We start from the raw sequence: 22,108 nt of genomic DNA, 5'->3' as shown, positions 1-22,108 counted from the left end.
TCAAAATATAACCAAGCTTTTATGAAGAGTAAAGAGTAGTGGGGCACACACATTTAATCCTAGAACTCCTGCAACAAGGGCAGGCTAATCTCTCTAAGATCAAACCCAGCCTTGTCTAGATAGTGAGATCCTGTCAGAAGAGGAGGAGGAGGAAGAGAAGGAGGAAGAGGAAAAGGAAGAAGAGGAGGATTCCCAAGAATGATGGTACTTTTAAGATCAGATTTCAAGACAACTTTTTGTCCAATCATGTGGAAATAAAAAACAAACTAGAGAAAATTTAAAAGATGCACTTTCCCCTGCAACAGAAACATTAGATGAAGCAAATCTATCCCAACAGCCTGTCTCCCTCCCTCTCTCTCTCACCATTCAAGTGAAAAACTAAGCATTACAACTAAAACATCCAGAACACACAAAAAGCAACAACCTAAAAAGTAAACATTGGTAGACTGTAACCCTCCTGGTTTGAGACCTGCCTCTGATAGCCACACCTCTCTGCCCATCTCCTGCTATTCGCGACGCCTCCAACCAGGTTCTAGTTACATTCGAAAGCTCCACCCCCAGAGTAACAAGGAAGTCGCTGATTGGACTATCACACGGACGTATTTGGGGGGGGGGAGTGATTTATGCCCCAGGTATTTTACCTGTTGAGGGACCAAAGGATTGGCATTAAATTCAAGATGGCTGAACAGTAAAGTCTGCTGTCTAATTTTTACCCTTCCACGTGGGTAGGTATTTCTGTGGCCACTCTCTCCTATCTCTTTCTATCTATTTCTAACTCCTGTTACCAGAAGAACCCTTTCTTTAATGTTAGCACAGGCGGCCAACAGTAGACTAAAAAGAAAAGACAAAAATTAAAGAAAGCCACAGGCGAGGTCTTTACCCTTCATCCCCCAGATCCTGCCCTCTGGGTCTTAGGCTGGAATTCAGCAGTAAATGTGAGCAACTGAAAAAGATGCAGAAACTCCATTTTTCTTTGCAGAAAAAAAAATTAGCGACAATTTATGAATGCTTTTCCTTTGGTGTTATACCTAAAACTCTATTGCCAGACCCAGTTTCTCTAGGCCCACTTTCTGACTTCTGTCTGTCGATGTTGGGTTAGATGTGGGTCTCACTCTCCATACAGAGCTAAGAACTTAGACTTTTACATCTTATGTTTGTGTATATAGTTCATTCTAGATTTTAGGACTTGAATTTGTTAGATACACAGGCAGATAGGCAATGATAGATAGACAGACAGACAGACAGACAGACAGATGATAGATATAGACAATCTTATTTTCATATTCCTGAAAAGGTCATTTATTGCATTGTCTCTGCTCCTTTGGAAAATGGGTTTTTTAAAGTTACCATGAATATAAAACATTTTATCAAATGTTTTTGTTTTGCGTTGATTGATATGATCATGTGACATTTTTTTCCTTAACCTGTTGGTGTAAAACATAATGTTGAAATAGGCTTCCGTGTTTGACATAAACAATGCTTGGTCATGTATAATCCTTTTATACATTATCAGATAAAATTTGCTAATATTTTATTGAGGATCTTTGCATCAGTGTTCTAAAGAGATATTTGTATGGAACCTTTCATTATAAGGACTTTGGGTTTAGTATTGGGATAATTCTGACCCCAAAGAATGAAAAGAGAGCACCTCCACCCACTTCGACCTTCTGGAAGGAACTGTAGAGAACTGGCTGTGTAAACCATTTAAAGATACATGTATTTAAAAAAAATTTTGATTAATTCTACTAAATATAAGAACAGGCTCAGTTTCTTAAATAGAACTTGTGGGGTTTTTCCTGTAAAATTTAGCACATTTTATCTTTCAAAGAATTAGCCTGTTTTGTTTTAGCTATCAAGGTTAGGGGCATAGAGATTTTTATAGTATCTATTATCCTTTTATCCATAAGAGCTGTTGTGAGATCCTGGCCTTCATTTGTGATAAGAAGGATTAGTAAGGCAGTAGAAGCCATAAGCCTGGGTAGAAGCTTATGAGCTTACTAATACTTTCAAGTAACTTGCTTTTGTTTCATTTATTTTCTCTACTGACTTTGTTTTATATTTCACTGATGTCTATTCTCTTTTTTCTTTGGATTGTTCTACATTTGCTCTTTTTAAAGTTTTGTTTTGTTTTGTTTTTTTAGGTTAAAAACTTCATTTTAGATCTTTTGTTTTTTGTTTTTGTTTTGTTTTGTTTTGTTTTTTAATATAGCACAAGATGTTCTGAGTGCTCCTATGGGCTCTGCTTTCATCATTTCAAACATTTTGACAAGTTTGTACTTTTGATTTTCATTTAGCACAAAGTTTATAAAGGAAATTCAAGATTCCATGGGTCCAAAAAAATAATTTCTAATAGAGGGGTGAATAGTAAACTAACCTTGACCGGACCTACTTCTTGCACTTGTTTTTGCTTTACATATTTTGATAGCCTGCACGTTAGCAGTACTGGAGATTGTATCTATAAAAACCGCCAGATATCGTCCCTTTACCGCTTGATGATTTCCCTTCTTCTAAGTCTACTGTCAATGTAGCTGAGCATGGTTGATTAGTTTTAGTATTGTGTATGTACTGGTCACTTTTCCACTGCTGCAATAAACCACAGCCAAAACTGACTTAGAGAATTTATTTTGGCTCACAGTTTCAGAGGCAGAGTCCATCCTGGAAGGAAGAGCTTTGGCAGCAGGCAGCTGGACCAGAAGGCTGAAGCATCATATTCTCAGCCCCAAGCAGAGAGGCTAAGCTGGGAGTGAGCTGCCCCACGCTCTTTTCCCAAGACGTGCGACAGAAAATACCTATGACCTACATTTTCCAAGGATGCAGATATAAGAAAACAAAGAAATACGGAATTAAGTTAACCGTCCTACAAAAGACAACTATTAATTTATGCTTAGACATGTTCTAGGTCCTGGAAAAAAATGCAATCAGGCTGCAACGTGGCCACTCCCTTGCTTTGCTAGACTCTCTGCAGCCATTCAGAACTACTACCAAGAAGCCCCTCTCTTGAAGGTTGTCTTCACGGCTCGAAAACAACCTCTTCCAAAGCTGAAACTTTAGAAAGGAGGACATGGCACCTTGGTCCTACATTCAGTGTGAGACACAGGACTGCACCGAGAGTCGCACTCTCCTATGTACTCTGGAACTAGTATATTTACCTGAGACAGGAGGTAATTTCAACCCCCTAAAGTCATCTCCCAAATTAAAACAAGTTTAGTAATAATAAAAAAAAAAGCTGCGCAAACACAAATGGCTGCAGATAGTGTACAAATGACATACAGCAGACTTGAGTCCTGCACTTGAACAGTTTTGGCTTAGAAGGACAAGTGTGAAACTTCAAGTTCAGTGTGTGCATTCGCAGGCTGGAAGGTCTCCATGAACTCTCACCGTTAGCTTAAGCAAGCCTCAAAGTTTAAATCAGCACTCACCCATTTAAACCAATTTCAGCCAGAGCTGGGCAGGTGTTATGATTTAGCAAGGAAAGAGACACAGTGGAGTAACAACACTGCCTATAGGGCCAGATGTTGCTGCTTCATTTCAGCTATGATGTGATGCTATGATGTATAGCCATCCCCTTCCCTAGAAATTCCCTCATCTTGAAAGTAACACAGTCAGATTCACTTAAAATCAGGAAAAAAATTAATTTTATGACTCAACACACAACTGGCCCTTTAAAAATGAATATTTAAAAAGCCTAAACAGGGTACGTTTTTAAATGTTTCAGAAAACTATTAAGTCATACTCAAAAGTTTGTGAACAAAATGAAATTCAATTAGAAATTATCGAAAACAAACAAACAAAAAAAAACCCTCATGAACAAGTAACAGTGAAAGAGCCATTAAATTCGTCTAGATAATTAGGTACAAAGAAACTCACTATATTAAACTTGAAGTCATTTGTAGTGCTTGTTTTGAAGGCTGGCAGTCAGTCACTACATGGTATCCAAAAGCACTTCACAGGCCTTCCAGTTGGTGACCTTTTTTGAAGGCTAATGAGCTTATAGAAGGTGGGCCTGGCTGCCAGAAGTAGGCCATGCACTTCTGGTTCTGGCCTGCTTTTTCTCCTTCCAGGTCCACTATGACCAAACTCCACTGTCAGATGGAGCCTGTTTGCCCTGCCTTCCATATACCACATGACTTCAATCTCTCTGAAACAGAACCAAAAGAAACTTTTCCTCTCGTTTCCATCAAATAACTTGTTGTAGTAACAAGAAAATACACAAAATTGGTCCTAACTAGGCATCCGGAACTTTGGTTTGGGAAGGAAATGGAAGAGGACAGTGCCAAGAGCTAAAGGGGACGGGTGCTGGAGGGTATTCATGTTACACTCAAGGACGATTCGGCTCTGCTCTCTATGCTGACTCTCCGAGGGAACTTGGTTGTAAAATGGACTAACAGGAAATCTCAACACGGCTGACCAACTAGGCTGACTTGGTTCCTACTTACAGCTTTTACCCAAGTTTACAATGACAGGTGAAATCAGAGAATTTGAAACATGGAGTCTGGTGAGGAAAGCAATTGTTGATGCATCCACTGTGAGGTTAACACTCAGCATGATGACAGAGAAGCTAGGCACTGAGCAATAGGACAGGAGCCATACGGGTAAGAACTCACCCATCGAAAACTCTGGGGTGTTAAAATTACTTTAAGGATGCTTGGTTTAAAAAAAACAACAACAAAAAGGCTAGTAACCCTCCCATACGTTTCACTAAAAGGGCACAGAGTTGACATTTCTGCAAGGTTCAGCCAAATAAGCACAGCCCAGGGACTGCAGCTACAGCTCAATGGGACCACACCCCAGGGACTGCAGCTACAGCTCAATGGGACCACACCCCAGGGACTGCAGCTACAGCTCAATGGGACCACACCCCAGGAACTGCAGCTACAGCTTAATAGGACATGTTTACTTCTTGAGTGGTAACCTTATTTTTAAAGATTTTGGGGGAAACAAGATCCCAATACATCACCCAGACTATCCTGCATCAGCCTTGAGTTTGAACCACCATTCTAGTGGAGTATCCATTTCTTTCTTCTCTCTCTCTCTCTCTCTCTTTTTTTTTTTTTTTTTTTTTTTTTTTTTTTTTTTTTTTTTTTTTTGAGACAGGGTTTCTCTGTGTAGCCCTGGCTGTCCTGGAATTCACTCTGTAGACCAGGCTGGCCTCAAACTCAAAAATCCGCCTGCCTCTGCCTCCTAAGTGCTGGGATCAAAGGTGTGTGCCACCACTGTCCAGCTCTCTCTCTCTCTTAGACAGCCTCAGTTTTTAAAGATTTATTTATTTTATGTATATGAGTACACTGTAGCTTTCTTTAGACCAGATTCCATTACAGATGGTTGCTGGGAATTGAACTCAAGACCTCTTGGGACCTCTGCAAGAGCAGTCAGTGCTCTTAATCATTAAGCCATTTTCAGACTATTTCTTCTTCCTTGACGTCCTCCTCTTCTCCTACTCTCTCCTCCTCTTCTTTCTCCGATTTAGTTTTTTTTGTTTGTATTATTGGAGTGGAAGTACTGGGGTTGAATCTTGTGAATGCTAGGCTACATCTCGCATTAGCTATCTTCCAGCTCAGAATCTGTTCACTTTAAATGGAGCAGACTACACAATGTTAACTAGAAACTTGTAATTCAAGCTTTCAGAATCGATTCCAACTGCATTCCCCATCTTTTGTGTAAGTATGAATTAACATTTATGTTTCATGTCTCTCCATGTCATGTTGTATGTTTAAGATAACAGTAATTCATAATTCTTACTTTACTAACCAAATCTTATGGAGAGTCTCAACATTATTCTTTTTCTAAAAAAGGCAACTTTTAAATATGGTGATTAGTATCACTGGCATCTCAAGAGAAACCCTCACTCATTTGTAGTCGGTTATCACCCTTATTCAAGTACTAAGTACTTTGATTTCACAAGGAGTTCTCCTCCCAACTAGAACCCATTTTGGTTTGTTAGTAGAAAAAGTAATGAAACTGAGGGAATCTTCCAAGACAGCATACATCAAAAAGATCTACAGTTTACATCCTGAAAAGGTTGATAATAGCCTATCTTTCTATGAACTTTAGGAGAAGGTTGATAACACAGCATGTATTTGAGTGTTAATTCTATATGTAAGACTATGATCATTTCCCACCTCTGTTGTAGAATAACCTAAATAAATATAGGGAAACCAAACTGTTTAACATTTTTCATATACTTTCATTTTAAGAAACCATGTTTTTACAAGAAAAGACTAGACCACTACCTTTCAAGTTTAAGTTCTATGATCTTAATATCAAAACAACTGATAAAAGACTGTTTAAAAAAAAAAAACCACACACACAAGCTCTAGGTAGAACTGTAATAAATTCCTTTTATAAACAAAATCTTAACTGAAAAGCCACAGTAGATGGAAAAGGAGAAAGGCTGTTCCTTTGTAAAATCCAGTGAACACCTACAATAGTTTTACAGCACATTTAGGCATCCTAGGGTTTTATATCTTTACCTGCCTTCCATTTCTTAGTTGTTCCTTACAAATTTGCCAATTATGAACACAGATTTGACTTCACACCCAGTCTTGAGTTTGAGTGCTAGGAAAAGCAAAAATCCAAATGTTTATCTTGATATTACAGTTTTAATTTTTAAAAAGTTGTTTATAACAAAATATTCAAAAATTGGGGGGGCACAAAACAAAAGAACAAGCAGCAATATGTACTCATGTCTAATACTCATTGTATGGAAGGTGTGTTTCGGGATTGTATCTAGGATGCACTTGCTCTGGGGGTCGGGGGTTCTCAATAATTCAATTGACCTAGACAAACACTACCAAAAGTAAGAATACTATGTAAGGGGCACACATTTACAGTTGATATTCATAAAGGCAGTAAAGCAAAAGAAAATATTATCAAAGAGTCCATGCACATCCTACATAACTTCCACAGAACTACCAATGGCATCAATGTAATGTGTCATTTTCCATAACTGTACTACCACCTGCCAACCAAGGAAAGATGAGACTGAAAGTAACAGTACTGAACTGAATTGTTTGAAGCCAGTGCCCCGTGTATGGGGAAAGTGCATTTAGTTCAGCAGCAATACAGCACAGTGTGAAGAGATTGTGCTTAGACACAGGTACTCCCGAACAGACAGATGGACAAGGCGAGTCAAGATATAAAACCATAGTACACTGTTACATAACCTTGAAACACACAGATACTGCAGTCTTTAGAGAGACATTCATCTCATTGTACAAGTAAAGGGAGAAGTCTTTAAAGTTACCTATTGTAGTTTATGATATAATAAATACATATCTATATAGCATTATATATACATATATAGAATGTGTGTTTATGTGTTATTCACTTGCCAAATTTCAGTTAAGATTTTATGGATCTGCAACTTTCAGGAACGGGGATAAAAAGAAATGAAAGGAAACCCCTCCCCACCAGCTTTCTGCCCCTCCTTCCCCACCAGCTTTCTGCCCCTCCTTCCCCACCAGCTTTCTGCCCCTCCCACACAGTAACGCACTCTATCCCAGGAAAGGGTCAACACCCCAGCGCCAGAGACTCACTCAGATATTTGCTTTACAGTTCACTGGAGAAACAAAAACTAGTGGAAATTTTGATTTCTAAATGTACATTTTCTGTTTGCCAGCTGTTTCAACAAAGTATCTTTTAATATTTAAACTGATGCAAATTCTTTAACAGAATATAAACTCTGACTGATTAAAACAGAGCAAATCAAAATAATCCAGTGATTCACTCCGATTGTAAACAATATATAAAATTTAAATTTCAAATTTCAAAATAAGTTAAAGAAAAATTCTACCTTCAGGGCCTATGCTGTTATAAAGATCTGACAATTTTAAGGGGAAATATATATGAAAAGATGCAACAAAATTTTTGGCCCACATTTTCCTAAGAGAAACATATTTAACTATACTATTTTGTTCCTTAAATTTAATGACTTCATAATTTTTTGGAAGATTTTTAAACAAACTGGCATATCAGATTACACAACAGAAAAACATCCATCAAATTTAGCAAAGAAAACTTATATAAGCCTTTTTTTACAGAATTAAAAAAATCTAAATGGCTATAATTCCTCTATTAGCAGAAACACATAATGCAGTCTTTATAAATCTGCCATAGATCAATATCCACACAGATACAGATACAGATATGAAAGATTAATGGCAGTCTATTTTTGAACAGTGTGTGGGACCAGCAGTTTGTATCAGACCATGGCACGATATGGACCCTGCATCTTTAAGAACTGAATAATGAACGAAGGCCCTCCAGCAACAATTTGAGGTGGGAGGTGACTGAGCGGACAGTTCTCAATGCTCATGATTGACAGCTTGCTGCAGAGAGCGAGCTCAAAGGGGAGGCTGTGAAGGTTGGGGTTGTCGTTCAAATACAGCTCCTCTAGGTTTTCCAGTGTACCTGTTTAGGAAGGGAAAAAAAAAAACTTAATTACTACTCTTAAAAGTCTGACTAGTGTGGATTTTAAACTGCAGCAAATTCAAATCAACTACAGACATTTTTAAAAACTCTATTGTATAGGTCACTTTCTATACCAATGAAATCACAATGGTTTTGAAAGCTTAAGCGTTTTTTGGAAACACTCCCTTTTCAGAGGTTCCCTGGGACAGTCAGGAGTTTACATATAGATTTTTAAACCTTTATTTTGAAAGTCAAAACACAAACTCCTTGCCAATGACAGTAGATAGGCAGTAAGCCAAGAGCCAGCGGGACAGTTGTGTCTAGATGTAGAATGTTTCCTCTCAGGAAAGACTATACGAAGTTAAGTTACTGCCCTCATGTACGTGTGGGACATTAGAGCTCAAAGTCTCTATCCAAAGCTACAAAGATGGCTAAGACCCAAATTTTAAATTGTCTACACTTCCAAAAACATTCTTTACTTCTTTCTCTTGCTTCCAGAACAGGACATTATAGAAAGCAGACCATAATCCATAGAATTACTAACTTAGGAACTACTCAATTAACTTGTACTGCCAAAATTCAAAGTAGCTCTATAAATTATATAAATAATAGATAGAAATACATTTAGAAAAATTCTAAAAGTAAACTTAGGCATTGATAGTAATCAAGTACTACTACTACTAACACAAAAGCCCTCCAAGAAATGTTCTTTTGGGAGCCATGCAGACTGGCTGATGCCTGAAGTGCCAGCACTGTGATCAAAAACAAGGTCTAAGCAGGGAGGACAAGGAGCCACAAGTGTCGTCTCAGCACAGACACTGCTAATTTAATTCAGGCCCACACAACTGCTAAGTTTGGAAGAACAGAAAATAATTTTGAAAATCTACAGACAACATTGTAAACCATAACCATTCTCAAATACAGTATTAATTTTAACAACTCATGAGTAAAACCAATGGTATTCCATTAAAAGTCCTGAGCTTGCTATAACTGAATTTGCAAAGCATTGTATTTTCAAGCCTGTTTGAAAGCACAGGATCAGCCAGCAGTGTCTCACATCCACAGGTTCCTACCAATTTCCTCGGGAAGGTGAGTGAGCAGGTTCTCTCCAAGACCAAGGTGCGTGAGGTTGGTAAGGTGACCGATGCCTCTGGGAAGCGTGGTCAACTGGTTGTTTGTCAAGACTAATTTCTAAAAGATTAACAAAATAAAAAAGTTACACATGCATTTCCTTCAACTGATGTGCACATAAGTTGATGTATCTAACCAATGCAGTAAATGAGGTAAACTGTATTGCGTAAGACTTGCTTAGTATTTGTTAGAACAAAAGCAGATAGTGTATTTCATGTTCATAAGGACAATAAGACAAAACTCTTTATTTCAAGAATTATATCAAAATCTAACTTAATTTAGAGTGGTTTCTAAGAACTTTAGTTATACAATTCTAAAGCCACTGGGAAAGCACACCTGCAAATCCTTAAGATAAGCAATCTCATTGGGCAAGGCCTCCAGCTTGTTCTCCTCCAGGTCGAGCTCTCGGAGCTTCCTCAGGTTCCCGAGACCATGCGGAAGCTTCTTTAGAAGGTTGTTGGATAATATCAGAACCTAAGTAGACATGATTGAGACCAGTTTGTGACTCAAAACACTAGATATGATTTATGTGGATTAAAGTATATTAAGCAATACTAATTTCCAAAAGAGTATTAAGTATAAGTTATAACTAATACAACATTTTAAAACTAACAATTACTACAAGAAAATTTTAATTGTTACTTAAAAACTAATGAAACCTAGAAATAATTTACCTTTAACTAAATTTTAACAAGAAAAACAAAACTATGTGCCTCAAGATTAAAATATTTTGACAGTGAAAAACTGTAAGTATTAATAAGAATCTGATTATTAATAAGAACCTGTTTATTCAAAATTCCTTAAAATATTCACTTAAAAGGAAGGCAAGCAACTGACTTATAACTGTCTAGATCAACCCACTGGAGTTACGCTTTAGACACCTCATGTCAATGCACCCTAAGACCCCTACAAGGCTGAAAAGGGCTGAGGAAGCTAGAGTCCTTTGTCTCAGAGAAGGCATCAGTCAGCATCGAAATGGGGAGGCAACACTGGTAACTGAAACAGGAGAAAGAGCAGTAAATTGGAAGATGACAGGACATGGTCAAACAACCTTTCACAGGGTCACATATCAGATACCCTACATATCGTTAACATTGCAATTCATAATAGTAGCAAAATTACAGTTATGAAGTATCAATGAAAATAATTTTATGGTTGGGGTCACCATTAGAGGTTATATTAAAGGGTCTCAGTATTAGGAAGGTTAGACCACCACATTATAATATAGTAAAATATAATTATTAAAAGTTTTTTAAAAAAATCTTTAAAATAGCATATTTACTATCTCAGTAAGCTGTTCATTAAAGATAGAAACTTCACTAATCAAAGACAGTGGCAGTCATTCTTGACTAAAGATGGATCTTTAAAAAAGAGCTTTTAAAAAGGGAAAAAAAAAAAAAAAAAAAAAAGGGCTAGCGAGATGGCTCAGCGAGTAAGAGCACTGACTGCTCTTCCAAAGGTGCTGAGTTTGGATCCCAGCAACCACATGGTGGCTCACAACCACCCATAATGAGATCTGATGCCCTTTTCTGGTGCATCTGAAGACAGCTACAGTGTATTACGCTGGAGTGAGCAAGGCCAGTGCGAGCAGGGCCGTCCTGAGTTCACTTCCTAGCAGCCACATGATGGCTCATGGTACAGCTATAGTGTACTCATCATACACATAAAATAAATCAATCTTAAAAACAAGAAAAAAGAAAAAAAGAAAAAAAATCAAAATATTCCAGAGCAGAATCTAGGATTATACACAGAGCTAGAAATATGGACAGCACATTACCAACACACAGGGCAGTGATATGACTAGGTCAAAGCCATATGATAAAAGGCTCTGAATGTCAGTCTAAGGAATCCATAATCACTGACAATGTCACCTATCCTAAAAGGAAGTAAGGAAAAATGTTTTGAAGTTGCTGAATTTTAGATACCCTTCTCTTCAAATACAGCATTTAAATCTCTAAGCTTTTGTTAGGCAGAGATGGTTCCGAGCAGTCAAACACCTCACTATCCTAAACAGGGTTATGCATCTAATGGAGTCTAGTTGTGACCTTTTCTAATTATAATCTTTAACCAACTGAAACTGCTGACATTAACACAAAGCCTGGAGTCTGCAGGGTTCTGAGGCATCCTAAGTTGTAATACCCAAAATCAACCTGTAAGCCCTATGTGCCCAAGGACCAGGTAACTTCCTGGGATGTTGGAACTGTAGTTTGTTTCTCTCCATAAAAAAACTCTGCAGCATGCTGTTTCTGGCCACCCGGCTGGGAAACTCTAGGGAGTGGTCCTGACCAAAATCCATCTCTTGGTCAGTATTTAATATTTAATAAAGCTTGCTTCAAATTTGGCTCAAATGGTAGGTTTGTTTTTTCTCTGGCAAGTCTCAGGATTTAAAAGTGCTCACACTCCACTCACCTCAAGAGACACCAGACCCGACACATCCTCTGGGATCTTGGTGAGCTGATTAGTCGCTAAATTCAATTCTACCATACTGGTCCAAGTTCCAAAATCCAAAGGAAGGGACGTTAACTGATTGTCCTGGCAAAGGCAAGAGGGATCCCAGGTAGAATGATAGGAACACCATTTAACCATAAACACACCATTTATGTTTCCCTCTGCAAGCAAAATACTTAAACAGAAAACCTTATTCTCATTTTTTATTACCTAAATAAAAAAAAATACAGAAGCAAAATTTAGTAAAAAAAAAAAAAACTTTTGAACTTCCCAAGTTTTAATTAATTAGGCTTTTATTTTTAGGTTAAACTAGATTTTCTTATGTGGGTATGTGTAATAAAAAATCATACATATATACATACATACATACATACATTATGTATCACATACAGAGAAATTGCTTAAAATTTCAAAGATCCTAGTGACAAATGGGCTTTCTCCACTTTATAATAATGTACAGAAATCACTGAGTGAAATAAAAATAACTAAGATATGGACAGGGTATTGTCAAGATAGCTCAGTGAGTAAGGGAACTTTCCAGCGGCCAGACTACCAAGGTAAACATGGCAGATGGAGAGAACTGGCTGCCAAAAATTGTCCCTGGTCCCCATACATGAGCCATGTTGTTTAAGCACACGTAAACACACACAAGTAAATAAGTATAGTTTTAAAAAACTATTTTAAAGTACCAAGCAATGGTGGTGCACACCTTTGTTCCCAACACTTGTGAGGCACAGACAGAAAGATCTCTGACAGAGTTTGAGGCCAGGCTGGTCTACAGAGCAAGTTCCAGGACAGTCAAAGCTACAACAGAAAAACCCTGTCTTGAAAATCCAAACTAAATAAATTAATTAAAAAGTATTTATACGTATATAAGGAGAAAAATGTCAGGCTTCACTATTTTTTCCAAGAAAATGTTTTGTTGATTATCACATTTGAAGAAATTTTAAGACAAAGGTCTAATTTCTTGTTATTTTACTGAAACCTTAAGCAAATCTGACTAGGCAGATATACTCTAAAAACACCAGAGCTAAGCCAGGCAGTGGTGGCACATACCTTTTATCCTAGCACTTGGAGGCAGAGGCAGGTGAATTTCTGAGTTCGAGGCCAGCTTGATCTACAGAGTGAGTTCCAGGACAACCAGGGCTATAGAGAGAAACCCTGTCTCGAAAAACCAAAAAGAAAAAACAAACAAAAAAACAAAAACAAAAAAACCCCCACCAGAGCCATAAAAATGTCTATTCAAATGGCAAAACTAGCAATCACCTGCACTCTAACCGTACTAGAAACTGAGATAATTCTTTTTTTTCTTAATTTCAGAATTTTTTATTAGTTAAGTTGCACATTTAATTAGCTATTAATTAGCTTTTATTGCTTTTTATTAGATATTTTCTTTATTTACATGTCATATGATATCTCCTTTCCCAGTTTCCCCTCCGAAAAAAAAAAAAGAAAAAAAAAGAAACAAAAACAAAAACAAAAAAACAAAAAACAAACAAACAAACAAAAAAACCTGTTCCCTCCCTCCTCCTCTCTCCCACTTCCTAGCCCTGGCATTACCCTACACTGGGGCATAGAACCTTCACAGGGCCAAGGGCCTCTCCTCTCATTGATGACTGACTAGGCCATCCTCTGCTATACACATGCTGCTGGAGCCATTAGTTCCACCATGTGTACTCTTTAGTTGGTGGTTTAGTCCCTGGGAGCTTTGAGGGTTCTAGTTAGTTCATATTGTTGTTTGTCCTAAGGGGCTGCAAACCCTTTAGCTCCTTGAGTCCTTTCTCTAGCTCCTTCATTGGGGACCCTGTACTCAGTCCAATGGATGGCTATGAGCCTCTACATCTGTATTAGTCGTAGGGCCTTAGGCATACTATGCAAGAAGTGTGTCACTAAGCTAACCCACCAGCACTGCCAGACAATGACCACTAGGGCAGGAAGGCCAACACCACTGCACCTGTTATCACATCAACAGACTAAGAAATTTTATGTGGGTTAAAGATTTTCTTGAATTAACCTTTTTACTTATATGCATCCAATGAGTTATCATGACAAAGTATAGAAACAAAGAAATCACAGATTAGACTGTTAAGGATCACAATTATGGGGCATGGTTTGAAGGCAAAAGGAAGCCAGTACACTATGACAGGACTTTCCCTGGATCTGAAGAAGCCTAGAACCTATGTCTCCTGGATTCCTACCCTGAATACTCAGGATTAGTTATGTGATTATTTCCCTTAGCTTCTATAATTTAGTTCACTACAAATTAAATCACAAGACTAATTATTTTCCATTTATTTTTCTCCCTCCACAGTAAATTTCATTAATAATGTGAAAGCTGCTCACAGTAGGGCATATGGACAAAGAACCTGAGAGTAACTCATCAATCACTCCAACAGCCAAAGAGAAATGCCGTCTTAAAAAGCTCAGCTCACAGTAATTACATAACACTTTAGAGTTTAACATGATAACCAGCATATTTAAGACAGCTTAAACTTGTGTAGGGAGATATTTTCACATACTTTATCTTTTACTTAACAAACTGAGAATACTGCAAAAGATATTTAACACTGTCTTAGTCTAAAGCATCAATTTTAGTGGTTCCATATTATTCCATTAGATATATTACTTTAAAAAAATTAAACTTCTGGCATAAGTTGGCATTTCTGAGGTATACAGTCATACAATATATATCCTTACAGTTGCATTTCTACAAACACCCAGACTTGTTCTTTGAGGACAAACTGCTAAGGGTATATATGCTGAGTCTGAAGACATCTGGTACCTATTGAGATAGTAAGGATGCTTTAGAATCTTTTGTTAACAGTTTAGATTTCACCAACAAGGCATTACCTACTTTCCATATGTAGAGTAGAAAAACATGAATGAGAATCACAGCATGTACAAACACACACACACACACACACACACACACACACACACACACACACCCCAGATACTTACCTTCATATTCAGCTTACTTAACACTTTAGCTCTGGAAAAAATTCCAAATGGGATTTTGTTGATTCGATTGTGTTCCATGTTCAGGGAATGAATGGTGGAGAACTGAGACGGGCCGCCCACCGGGTATAACTGGAAGCAATTCCTAGCTAAGGTCAAGCTATTCAATTTTACGAGACTGGATAAAAGACTCTGTAAAAACAAAATAAGTATAAGATTCAGAAGTGAATCAATACTCACTTTAAACAAAGCAGGAGCCTTATAGGGTATAATGACAGCCTGGTCAGGTGTTTCTGTGACTATCTTCAGACAACCAGTAAACTCCATCTAGAGTTTATAGCAAGCAATAGCCAACACCCAATTAAAAAGAGAAAAACTCAAAGCAATTACACTAAAATGAGGAACAAGACAAGGTTGTCCACTCTCACCATACCTATTCAATATAGGACTTAAAGTTTTAGCTAGAGCAATAAGACATCTGAAGGAGATCAAAGAGATACAAATCAGTGCAGATGATACAATAGTATACATACCTGACTCTAAAAGTCCACTAGCCAATTTCTACAGCTGATAAACATTTTCAGCAAAGTGGGTGAATACAAGATGAACTCACAAAAATTAGTAGCCCTCCTGTATACAAATGACAAATGGACTGAGAAAGAAACAAGGGAAACAACGCCTTTCACAAGAGCCTCAAATAATATAAAATATCTTAGGGTAACTCTAACCAAGCAAACAAAGACTTGTATGATAAAAATCTCAATTCTCTGAAGAAGATATCAGAAGCCGGGAAGGTCTTCAATGCTCATGATTCAGTAGAAATCAACATCCTACCAAAAGCAACCTACAGACTGAATGCAATCCCCATCAAATTCCAACTCAATTCTTTACAATACTTGAAGGGACAATTTCCAAGTTCATATGGAAAAATAAAAAACACAGGGTAACTAAAACAGTCTTGTACAAAAAAAAGGCCTGTTGGAGGTCTCCGCATTCGCTATTTCAGGTTGTACCACAGAACTATAGTAACAGAAATCACACAGGATTGCAATACAAATAGACACATTAATCAGTGGCATAGAAATGAAGACCCAGATATGAATCTACACACCTATGGACACCTATACTGGAAAAAAAAGACAGCATCTTCAACAAATGGTGTTGGTCAAAACTGGATGTCTATATTAGAATAATGCAAATAGATTCATATTTATCACTCTGCACAAAACTTAAGCCCCAGTGGATCAAAGACCTCAACATAAAGCCAGATATACTGAACCAGACAGAAGAGAAAGTTGAGAACTCATTGGCATGGGAGAAGACACCCTGAACACCAACGGCTCAGGATCTAAGATCAGCATTGATAAATGAAACCTCAATGAAAATGAAAAGCTTCTGTAAGACAAAGGACACCACCATCAATTGGACAAAGCAACAACCTACATAATGGGAAAAGATTTTTTCCAACTCCACATCTGATAGAGGACTAATACCCAAAATATATAAAGAACTCACAAAACTAAGTATCAAAAAGCCAAATAACCCAATTAAAAATGGGATACAAATCTGAAGAGAGAATTTGTAACAGAGGAAATACAAATGGTCATGAAACACTTAAAGAAATGTTCAACATCCTTAGCCATCAGGAAAATACAAATTAAAACCTAATGTGGAGGGAGATTCTGATACCAGTCTAAAATCAACAACACAACTGACAGGTCATGCTGGTGATAATGAGGAATAAGGGGAACACCTACCCATTGCTGGTGAGAGTGAAAGCTTATACAGACACTATGGAAATCAAAACAGTCGTTCCTCTCCAAGACAGGAACTGATCTACCTCAAGATCCAGCTACATCACTGTTGAGTATATACTCAAAGGATGCTCCGCTGGCTACAAAGACACTTGTCTAACCACCTTCATAACACCTTTATTTGTAACAGCTAGAAACTGGAAAAAACCCAGAGGTCTCTCAACGGAAGAATGGGCTAAAAAAAAAAAAAAGTGATATATTTATACAATTACCGAGTTACTCAGTTGTTTAAAAAAAAAATGACATCATAAAATCTTCAGGCAAATGAGATTAAACTAGAAAAAAAAAATCATTCTAAGTAAGGTAACCCAGATCCGGAAAGATTAATATGGTATGTATTCACAAATATGTAAGTATCAGGCATCAAATAAATGGTAACAAACCTACAACCTATAGACCCAGAAAGGTTAGGTACAGAGGAAAAGTCTGAGGGTATACATGAATCTCCCTGATGGGGGAAAGCAGAATAGATTTAATGGGAGAACTGGAGGCAATGGGAACTGGAGGGAGAGGAAGGGAGATATGGCTGAGGAAGGGAATAAAGGGAGAAAGATGAAGCTGAGGGGCATTCGAGAGTTGGTATGGAAACTTAGTGCAGTGCAAACTTCCTAAACTACATGAAGGTTATCCTAATAAGGTCTCTAAATAATGGGGGACACAAAGTCTCAAGTGGCCTCAGTGTCATCAAATGAGGCTTCCAGTACTAGGAACTAGGTTGTATTCAACTGAGTTGTTGACAAGAGGGGTCCCATGGAAACCTCAAAATGACCCAGACTGGTGCTACAATGGGCTCTTCCTCTCAAACTGATAGCAGGGCCACACTGTCAAGGATAACACCCATACAACTCACTGAACATGGTGCCCACATGGAGCCTTCACCCTCTACTCTAGTGTCTTTGGTGTAGGAAGGAGGTAAACAGCAACACAGCCACAAAAGCTCTGACCTATAGTCTGTCCTCTCTGCAAGATACGCTAGGGCAATGGTGGCACAGAGCTTGTGGGAGCAGCCAACCAATGTATGATTTGACTTAAGGGCCACTGCCTGAGACAAAAGCCACACCTGACACTAACTGGGTGACCAAGAACTAGACAGTCATTAGCCCAAAAACTTGGAATAAAACCAAACACTACTGGTTTACACTAGGCCGACATAGGTTGGCACCAGGTCCACTGGATATGTATTATAGCTTTCAGCTTAGTGTTTTTGTGTTTGTTTTATCTTATTATATTTTAATTTTGTCATGTAAAAAACCAATGTTGCCTCACCTGAAAGAAATTGTGGGCTCACTATGTCAGATTTCATAAGAAACAGGAAAATCTACCAATTTGTATTATTTAGTCTTAGTTTACTTGAAACACTCTGGAGTAAAGAAAGCATATTTGTGGCTGTAATGTGCTTATGGGTATCCAGTTTGAGACCTCTATAGACTCAATACACACTTTAGTGTAAGAAAGACATAGGTTGAGTCCACTGTATGATCAAAAGTCCAACACACCTATCTCTAAGTTAGTATAAAACTAACTCAATACCTGCTCTGGGTAAGATGCTCAATAATCAAATGGCTCCTCTAGGAATATTAAATTTAGCAGATGAATATACTTTCTGATGTTGATGCTTTTCTATATGGTAACATTTGTAGCAGACAAGTATCAAACAGAAAGTTACTAGGTACACATCCCCATCAGTCCCTAGTTTAGCTTCCTATTATGTCAGGAAGTGCCAAGAGTACAGACACAAAAGAATCTCTAGATTTAATACTAAACCTTATTTAAAAATAAATACATAAATAATACTGATTGAGAAAAATACTTAGAAATACTATATAATTGTGTTATCACCAGTGATGAAGTCCACAGAAGATGTTCTTGCTGTTCAAAGTCTGGGTCAAGGGATGTCAAAGCAGCATCCTCTGTAGCCTGCTGATAGGATGTGCACCACACCCACAGCATTACAACAGTCATTCTGAGACTCACTAGGGATCTGTATGCTCCCTAACGTGAGGAACTCTGCTGCCAGCTAACACGGTGTTGAATCCAAGCTCTACCTTTTAATACCTTGTGATTTTAGCCAGTTATTTTTCTGAACCATGGTTTGTTCACTGTGAAAAATAATGATGCTATATAAGCTCAACTGAAGACTAGAAGAGATAAAACAAAAAAAGAGTTGCTAGTATATAATAAGTACTTAAAATTTAAATCCCTGTATTCAAAGGAAGACCACTGGGATAACTGGAAACAGAGATCAAGTCAAGATGAGATACTCAAAGACAAAACTGTTGCACTACAGTTTAGAAAAAAACTCTGTACTGAGGTGTATACTGGTTCAAACTTGAAGCAGTTGGACATCAAGCAGTTGAAGATGGTGTTGGAGGTGTGTGTTGGTATGAACAGCAAGGCCAGCAGAAGGCATGAAATAGCTGAGTAATTAAGGAATGGAGCAGAAATGGAAATTTGCTTTTTATATACAATGCTAAAAGGCTACTCTAGACATTTCTACTGTAAATGAACTGGTAAAAGTGGTAATTAAGAACACCTTGCATGATAGTCAATTCAAGAAAAATATTTTCAATCTATTAAAGTTTTCATGTTTTTTCTTGTTTGTTTGATTTTTGGGTTTTTTTTCTGGTTTTTTGTTTGTTTGTTTTTATTTTTTTGCCACAAATGTTATTCTAACAACTGACTTTCTTTACTGAAGTGGAAAAAAAAAAGTATTTGATATCCTGGGAAGGAGCAATAAGAAGTTAGTCAGACTTCTACTGTTTATATCAACTGGGAAATGTTGGGAGCTATAGATTCCAATCTTACATATAATTTAACAGCTTTTGTTAACTCTAAGTAGATAATTACATAATCCATTTTCCTCTTATTTTCAGGTAGTATTTAATTCATCTGAAACTGGCCCCAAACCTTCCTCAATTCATCTTTCCTATCTATACAATGCCTGCCTTCAAATTGAAGGGTTATATATAAGAGTATGTGAAACCATGTATGCACAGCTTTTGGGTTCAGACTTTGAGCACATGTGCTCAATGTTTTTAAAGCTTTTTTCCTTTTGTGTATATGTCCACATTAATCCTCGTACATCCTTAGATGTCTCCATGTAGAAAACGCACTCACTTTTACCACAAACTGCTGTCATAATTCATGTCTCTAACTCAGCTTGCAAAGTTCCCAAGTGGCATTTAATGGATCTTACTGTTTTCCTATTGATTCCATGTTACAAACAGAATCACACATTTACAATGAAAATATGCTAGATCCAAAACGCACAGAGACGACTCTAAGTAAGACTTAGTGATCTCCCATAGTTGGACAGGCTAATCGAAGGCTTCCCCAGTGTCTCTACCTGAAAACAGACACAGATATACATAGTCACACAACCTCTCATATTCAGGCTGCAGAGAGTTGTCCTTTTTATAATTCTCTTATCACAAGTCAAAAGAGAGTTTAACATACACTCCCATGCCCAAAGCACGGAAAAAGCCTTGTGGGGTCCCACTCCCTGTTTAAAAACACATGAGAAAAGGTCAGTTCTCATCAGAGATTACAAAAGGAAAGGGGTAAATAGTGGGGCACTTATTTTATTTTACTTTATTTCATTTGCAATATAATAGTATAAATGTCAATAAACTGAGTTCAGTTGTACAATATTAAATATAAAAATAAGTACCTATGACATGTCTATACCCTAGCAGCTCAAGAATTATTAGTCTTCCTTCACTAATAAATCTGTATATAAAATAACATACTTTTCAAATGTTTAAACTTTATAAGGGCTCAGCCTTTATCTACTATGGTGACAAAAACCACCCAGAAGGAATCGCCTCTAGAGTCTCTCTGGATATAGTGGTGCACATGGAACCTTAGCACTCAGGAGGCTAAGGCAAGGGAACAGCTGCATGTGCAGGGCCAGCTTCAGCTACATATCAAATACCAGGTCAACAGGCTACAATATGGGCCAGAAAGATGACTAAGTAGTTCAAGAGCACTGACTGCTCTTCTAGAGCCCCTAAATTCAATTCCCAGCAACCACAGGGTGGCTCACAACCATCTGTAATGGGATCTGATGTCCTCTTCTGGTGTGTCTGAAGACAGCAACAGTTACTCATACAAATATAATAAATAAATCTTTTTTTTTAAGGCTACAATACAATATAAGGTCTAATCTGTAAAAGAAAAAAAAGTCACACTAAGAAGAAAAACCTTATTAATGTGCCAAGTGATCAGTTTTAGGTGTGTTACAATTTAAAAAGTGGGTAACATTAAATAATATGAGGTCTTCTATCTTGGCTATTCTTAATTATCACTATTACAGGACAAATATCTAGACAATCTGGTTCTTAGAACTGGATCTGACACCTTGGACTGAAATGTCCAGAGAGAGGTAACCCAGACCCAAAAGGACATGCATAGTATGTACTCACTGGTAAATGGATATTAGCTATAAAATACAGAATACCCATGATACATATATCCCACAGACCCAAAGAAGTTTAAAAAAGAAAGAAAGCCCAAGTGAGTATTCTTGAATCTCACTCAGAAGAGGAAACAAAAGTCATGGGAGACAGAGGAAGGAAGATACCTATGTGGGAAGGGGGAGGGGAGGGAAGAGGGGGGCAGTATCAGGTGTGAGGAGAGACAGGAGAGAGACTCAGAGGGCTAGGAGAATGAATGGAAATTTGCAGCTGGAGGTTGGGGGGCAGGGAACAGATCTCTAGGAAGTCCCAGAGATAGGGGAGGTTCCCAGGGGTCAATGCAGGTGACCTTAGTCAAGATGCCTAATAGTGGCAACCTGAAGAAGCCACCTCCTGTAGCCAGGCAGTACTCCTAGTGGAGAAATAAGGACACAAACTTTGTCCTGTCTAAAAGAAGAGAAAGGACAAGGACAGATGGAGCAGAGATTGAGGGTATGGCCAACCAATGATGGACCCAACTTGAGACCTTTCCCAAGAGCAAGCACCAGTCCCTGACACTATCAATGATCCTCTGCTATGCTTGCAGACAGGAGTCTAGTATAAGTGTCCTCTGAGAGGCGCCACCCAGCAGCTGACTGAGACAGATGCAGACCCACAGCTTAGCAGGGACTCTTATGGCAGAGTTGAGAGAAGGACTGAAGGCCCTGCAGAGGATAGGAACCCCACAGGAAGACCAACAGAACCAACTAACCTGGACCCCTGAGAGCTCTCACCGATGACCCCAGAATATATGAAGCAGAGGATTGCTTTGTTTAGCTTCAATGCAAGAGGATGGACCTAATCCTGCAGACTTGATTAATCCTGCAGACTCCCAAGGTAGGGGATTACCCAGGAGGTGCCCCACTCTCTCAAAGGTGAAGGGAGGGAAGCTGG

General features: G+C 38.0%; 1 protein-coding gene across 6 annotated transcripts in view; it reads right to left on the bottom strand.

Annotated features, from left to right (window-relative positions):
- Positions 1 to 6,312: 6,312 nt before the first annotated feature.
- The window catches only part of Shoc2 (SHOC2 leucine rich repeat scaffold protein), a 93,819-nt gene continuing 78,023 nt past the window's right edge, over positions 6,313 to 22,108 (bottom strand). For all 6 annotated transcript variants that reach the window (XM_031390671.1, XM_031390672.1, XM_031390673.1 and 3 more), the window contains 5 exons: positions 14,950 to 15,138; positions 11,950 to 12,072; positions 9,877 to 10,014; positions 9,483 to 9,600; positions 6,313 to 8,409 (listed from right to left, as the gene is read on the bottom strand). In XM_031390671.1, coding sequence (XP_031246531.1) covers positions 8,201 to 8,409; positions 9,483 to 9,600; positions 9,877 to 10,014; positions 11,950 to 12,072; positions 14,950 to 15,138 — 777 coding nt within the window. In that variant the 3' untranslated portion in view covers positions 6,313 to 8,200. The remainder of the gene's footprint in view (positions 8,410 to 9,482; positions 9,601 to 9,876; positions 10,015 to 11,949; positions 12,073 to 14,949; positions 15,139 to 22,108) is intronic.

The sequence above is a fragment of the Mastomys coucha genome, unplaced genomic scaffold, assembly GCF_008632895.1.
Source record: "Mastomys coucha isolate ucsf_1 unplaced genomic scaffold, UCSF_Mcou_1 pScaffold21, whole genome shotgun sequence".
Taxonomy (NCBI): Eukaryota; Metazoa; Chordata; class Mammalia; order Rodentia; family Muridae; genus Mastomys; species Mastomys coucha.
Note: the sequence above shows the minus strand (reverse complement) of the source record. Positions and strands in the feature narration are given on the sequence as shown.